At 35.2% G+C, this 6,000-nt stretch overlaps 1 protein-coding gene across 1 annotated transcript; it reads right to left on the minus strand.

Moving 5' to 3' along the window:
- Positions 1–231: 231 nt before the first annotated feature.
- LSH5 (LIGHT-DEPENDENT SHORT HYPOCOTYLS-like protein (DUF640)) lies at positions 232–2,036 on the minus strand. The gene has a single exon (XM_086236667.1). It carries the CDS (start codon positions 1,703–1,705, stop codon positions 1,019–1,021), a length of 687 nt encoding a protein of 228 aa, XP_086092793.1. The 5' UTR covers positions 1,706–2,036; the 3' UTR covers positions 232–1,018.
- Positions 2,037–6,000: the final 3,964 nt, after the last annotated feature.

Consider the following 6,000-nt stretch of genomic DNA (forward strand, 5'->3'; position numbering starts at 1 on the left):
CTCATTGATGCTTGTACCCCATATTACATCTTTTTGTTGTTTGTTGTTATCTCACAGAAAGAAATGTTGTTTTCATGAGAGAGAGAGAGAGAGAGAGAGAGGGAGAGAGTTAAATCTCGGAATCCAAATACCAAGCAAGAAAGCCCAAATAATAATCTTAAAAGAAATCTGAAAACAAATCTTAAAGAGGAGCCCTTTGAAGAGATATAAAGGGGCGGGGAGCACCTGAAACTGAAAGTGCAAAAAAGAAGTGAATCAAAAGCGCACGTGGGCATCTGTGACAGATACTGTGTGATATATACATACATACATTTACATAGATTGAGCCCAGCAGCAGCAGCAGCAGCAGAGCTACCTCATCATCAACAACCCGGGACCAGATATTCAATATTGTCTCTGTTTAGTATACATATTACATGCGTATTGCGTTGCCCTATTCCCACTTATAAACACCTCACCCTCCCCACATTATATACTAACCAAATAAGTAAATAATTCAGAAGATTAAATAAACCCAAAATCCAAATAATATTGTTAATTAATTGGATTTATTGTTTAAAGGATATCACTATCATTTACAGCAGCAATGATGTCTTGATTTAGTCAGCGAATTGTCTTTTGAATTAGAGGAAGAGGATGAGCAGGGCTTGGAGATACTAGATTCTTCTGGTTCTGCTTGATTTGTCCAAACTCCAAAATTATTAAGGTAAAGACAAAGAACGAATTAAGCAAGCAAAAATTGTGTATGTACTTAACTATTATGATTTAACAAGTCAGATTGAAATGACTAATGAGTGTTTGGTATTGATGCATGCTTGGCTTGCAAACTAGCTAGTAGGAGGATCCTCAAAATCCGAAGATGGAAATTTCTAAAATTTTGTTCATTGGGTCGATCCAATTATACGAGGAATCGCCTGATATACATACCTCATAATCACAATTAATTAAAAACAGAGATATTAATTATATAAAGTTTGGGAAAAAAGAAAAAAGAAAAGGAGGAGAGAAATTAGTGAACCTATACTGCAGTACTAGTAGCAGCAGTAGTAGTTGAAGCAACACCGCCATCAGCAGCAGCAGCAGCAGCACCGCCATCACCGACACTAGCACCACCAACAACCCCTTGACTAGGCCCCACCGACACATTCCCAACAACCGCGGTGGCCGTAACCGCAGCCGCGGGCCTTTTCCGCTTCTTCTTCTCATAAGGAATCCCCCTGGCCTTGGCCTGGCCCTCCCTCACCTCCCGCAAATAAATCCGGACCGCCCGCGCCCCGAACGGGTTCGACTCGGGTCGCCCGCCGTTCTCTTCGTAGGCGGCCCGGAGCCGCCCGATGAGAGCGTCGAGGCTGCCCCAGGCCTGCTTCAGCGGGCAGGCGCAGGGGGCGGGCGGGTTTGGGTGCCCAAAATAGGGGCACCCGGAGACGTGGACCTTGGTCTTCCCGAACTGGTCCAGGTACTTGAGGAACTCGATCACGTGCGCGCCGCTGCACCGAGCCAAAGTTAGAGGCGGCTTGTGGTTCTTCAAGTACTGTAAGAAGGTGTTCCAGTCGCGACGCTTCTGCGACTCGTACCGACTCGGCGGCGGGGCTGGGGAGGATGAGGCCTCGGGCTGCTGCTGGTGGCTTGTTGACCCGGTTCCCGATGACGGACCCTCGCCGCTGGTCGGGTCGGATGGACCGGTGCCACCTGAAGCTGAATCCATAGCTGGGTTTTGTGTGTTTTTTTTTTTTTTTGAATTGTAAGCTAATTATATAGGTATTGGGTATATATGGTGTTGTAATAAGCTAAGCTAATTAGTGCTTGCTACCTCTCTCTCTCCGTCTCTCCATGTGAGGGTTGAATATTATTGGGTATGATCAGCTCCGGAGGGGGTGTTCCTGTGGATCTTTTTCACGGGAAAGGTTCTGGGTGTGTTTTTTAATTTTTTTTTGTGCTGGTTCTGCGTGAGAAAGAGAGGGTTTTAGGGGAGAGAGAGAGGAAGGAGAGGAGCGCTTGGTGATGGGACGTAAAAAGTATGGATGAATGAATATGAATGAGACTCTCACTCTCAGCTAGCCATCTAAGATGAAAATGAGAGAGAGAGAGAGTAATGGTGGTAGTATTCATCGATTCACAAATCACAAAATTTCACATGGTGGCCCCATTCGAAGTGACATCTTTACTATTCAGTATTCACCCCCTTATCTGCACCAATCCATGCCATTTCACTATTCCTACATTTTTACGCACCCATAAGGCGCTTGTGCACAACACTCATTAATTTGTCCCTTTATTTTCTAATATTTTAACTACCAAAGCAATTTAATAATTAACTATGCAATAAAACATGCTTCGTGTTTTCTTAGGGGAAAAAAAAGAGAGAGTACATACAAGTATACAACTACCTTTTTAACTCTAATATTTGATGAATTCGTTTTTCGGATTTGTGAGTCATTAGAATTATTCCTATGACATGGAAATCTACATTACTGACGAACTTCAATTATGACATTCGTTGAATAATCTAATTAGTATGTCTAAAGATTTTATATAAAATTCGTGTATACTTTATATATGTTGGAAGAACAATATAATAATTAGGAGTTGATAACTCTAATTTTTTTCTATATTTTTAATAGAGATAAGACCCACTTATATAGATAAGTCACTGTTATATTAGTTATGTATTATGTATGTGTATTATAATAAAAAAAATATGGTATAAATATGTACAATTACTCTTCCAATACTAATCAAAACTATTTTTTATATTTAACATATAGTCTATTACACGTGCATATCACTAATTACACAAGTATTTTATATTTAATTACTTATTTTGTAAGTTCAAAGAACCTATCAAACACCACATACGTGTATAAATTAATATTACACATAATAATTATCAATTTAAGATGTATAGTTGGAAACGTCATACATATATAAGTTATAAAAAGAAATAATAGAAACGTCATGAACATAACATTTTCCCTCTAATATGCTTAGGGTGAAAAAAGCCAATGTAATGTAATAAATCTCAACATACAAACATAAAATAATGCTAGTTATAAAGAAATATATAAAAATAAACTCAAATTTTCATAATATGGAAAGCCAGTGGAGGTCCAAATATGATTGCGTGTGTGCAACAATATCTAAGGTTGGTGCGTGGGATTAGTAGTGGCTTCAAGTGGATGGCAATTATGAATTGGGTCTCAGTAAGGTCAAACATCCTGAGGCCATTTAAGGACAGAAGCGGAATTTTTTAAATAATGAAAAGTTGAAAACCCACTTAATCAAGGAGCTTATATATATGGTTGCCTATCAAGTGCTTAATCTTTGCTTCACACAAGAGTGTATGTACACTACATGCAGCTTTGCTTTCAAACATTACATATACCGTGAAATCATGAATATATGTACGTATTTACTATCATGTCTTGACTTAACGGGGATATCACTTACCAAATGGTTTTATTTTCTATATTATATTATATATACTTATCTTAATTGGAAATCAATAGCAACTTTCATAACATGTAACACAAATTAATAAAAGGGAGAATTAGAGTTTATAAATCTTTCTTAAACTAAGACCGATAGTGATTTAAGATTTTTAATTAAGTTCTTTTATTTTTATTCTTTAACGGCTTTATGTCCTAAAATCTAACATGTAACCTCTACAAAGCCCACTCTCACCCTAGGAGGGAAAATATCCTTCAAATAGAGGGAAATACCCTTCAAATTGAGGAAAGACTTTATTATGAATTAAAATGATTTTTTAATAAATTAAAAAGACTTTATTATGAATCAAAATGATTTTCTTATAAATTTTAAAATACCATCGGTCTCTATCTAAAAACTATTTTTTTAAAGGGCCTAAGTCTAATTATTTCTTAATAAAATGTACATGTCAATTGAATTGTGTAAGAATTTTTTTAAAAAATTAGTTATAAGCTCATGTAAGAAATATATTTGATGTTATTACATTATATCCATTTCTTCATTTATTAAATCACTATCAATAATCTGAACGTATATATCGATCACACATTCAACTTTTATAGCCTCGGGTGGTACATATTACATTATTACACATGCAACAGCATATATATTTGAAGTTGTTCATGGCAATGTGTTTGAATTGCAGTTGTCCAACGGAATTGTTACAAGTTACAACACATCAAGGAACGTCTCCTGAGGAGTGTGCATACTAAATTGGGAAAGTCTTGCTTCGGTTTAAATGTGCCTAATTTGTATACAATATTGCCCCTCCTGTTAATTCACTGATATGACCTCCATCTACTGAAATGACCCCATTTCCATTTCCATTCTCCAATTACCAATCTAATCACTCTCTCTCTCTCTCTCTCTCTCTCTCTCTCTCTCTCTCTCTCCATCAAAATATGGCAACTCCACTCCACTACTCCAGCCACAGCCCTCTATTTTTTGTTTTTTTTTTTCAGGAGAAATGTGTGTATTAATTTGTACAAAGCGTGTGAAACACTCTCTCGTACAATAATAAACTCAATTTCAAAACAGGTGGTGCATTGCATTGTATGGCCTGTGTAATTGTGTTACTCAATAACCAGCCTCCCCACAACACCATTCATCGACTAAATTCTCATCAGCTCCCTCAGCTGCGGTTATTCTGTAGAATGGAAATGATTTTGTGCTTTAATTTGGTGCCTCGTGTATCAAATTTAAGTAATATACATCATTATTTATTGTCAAGTCATATTATTACTTGCCAAATCATTTTTTGATAAATACCATTTTACTTCTTAAAATACACCTCCAAATTAAAATTTTAATTGGCTGCTATCCTTGTTTTTTTAATCTAAACCATTTATATTTTCAAATAGAAAATCTAAAGGCTACAAATTTACCATGTCAACCCATTAGTTCCTAAACACAAAAAAACTTTCTATAGGTTCAGTCTTCTTCCTTTGCAGAAAGATGAAGAATAAGCCTCTAAATCAAACCCAGATTGCTATAATTTTTGAGTTTGTGATTTTAGATGAGACTTTAACTTTTTTTACTTTTTAGTGTGTTATTCTTTCATACAGCAATCCAATCAGAAATGGAGGGGGCTAGAGGATTTCGATCAATTCAACTAACATAATTTTTTGTCTTTCTTTTTTTAAATAGGTAATCTTAGGGAGATCATGTCATTGTACCATATTTTTTAAGCATTACCTTTTTTAAATATAGAATAAAAAATTTTAGTAAAAAGACTCTAACTATACCTCATATCGCAATTAAAGTTCATTTTATTTCAATTAAAGATCGTAATTTTCTGTAAAGCTCAAATTATATTTTTGATCATAATTAAGGATCATAACTCCAACTCAACGGTACCGTTCATTCATCTGCTGGGTCCCACTTTGTAGGGCTCACTCTACGAAGGATGGTCGGTCCGACCCTCACCATTGTACTGTACATAGGACGGAGCCAAATCATTCACGTCCATCAATTGCGTACTCAACGACTAATGCTAAAATTCTTAAAACTACATAATATATAAATATTTTAGTGGATTTTTTTTTTGTCCTTTCCAATTTAATTTCTATTACTAATTTAGTGGTTTAATTTTATTTCTTTATACTTTGTTAGAATAGGTTCAATTGAATCCCTCACTCTAGAAAAAAAAAAACTCTAATTGGCATTGATTTGAATTTTAATAGTTAATTACAACAAGAAATATAATTGTAGATAATACATTATATTATTCCATTTAATGTATCATGTGTTACATCATGATGAATTATAATTAGCATTTGTCTTATCCTCCAAAAACTACAATTAACATATGAAATTGTATTTATGATAAAAAGTTAAACGTTAATTAACATATATTATAATAAAAGAACACATGCAATGTATTACAGGTACATTGAGTGAACTAATAACGATATGCACCATGATTAATGGTGATGACTAATGAGCAAAATGAAAAATGTACTTAATTAGTTCCGGGTGTTACTAAATGGTAAACAGCTACAATATTCTTCGAAT

Source organism: Dryas octopetala, chromosome 1 (assembly GCF_963921425.1).
Source record: "Dryas octopetala chromosome 1, drDryOcto1.1, whole genome shotgun sequence".
NCBI lineage: Eukaryota > Viridiplantae > Streptophyta > Magnoliopsida > Rosales > Rosaceae > Dryas > Dryas octopetala.

Bases quoted from the DNA above. Each gene is read 5' to 3' on its own strand.
- LSH5 (XM_086236667.1), bottom strand. From the start codon at position 1,705: ATGGATTCAGCTTCAGGTGGCACCGGTCCATCCGACCCGACCAGCGGC.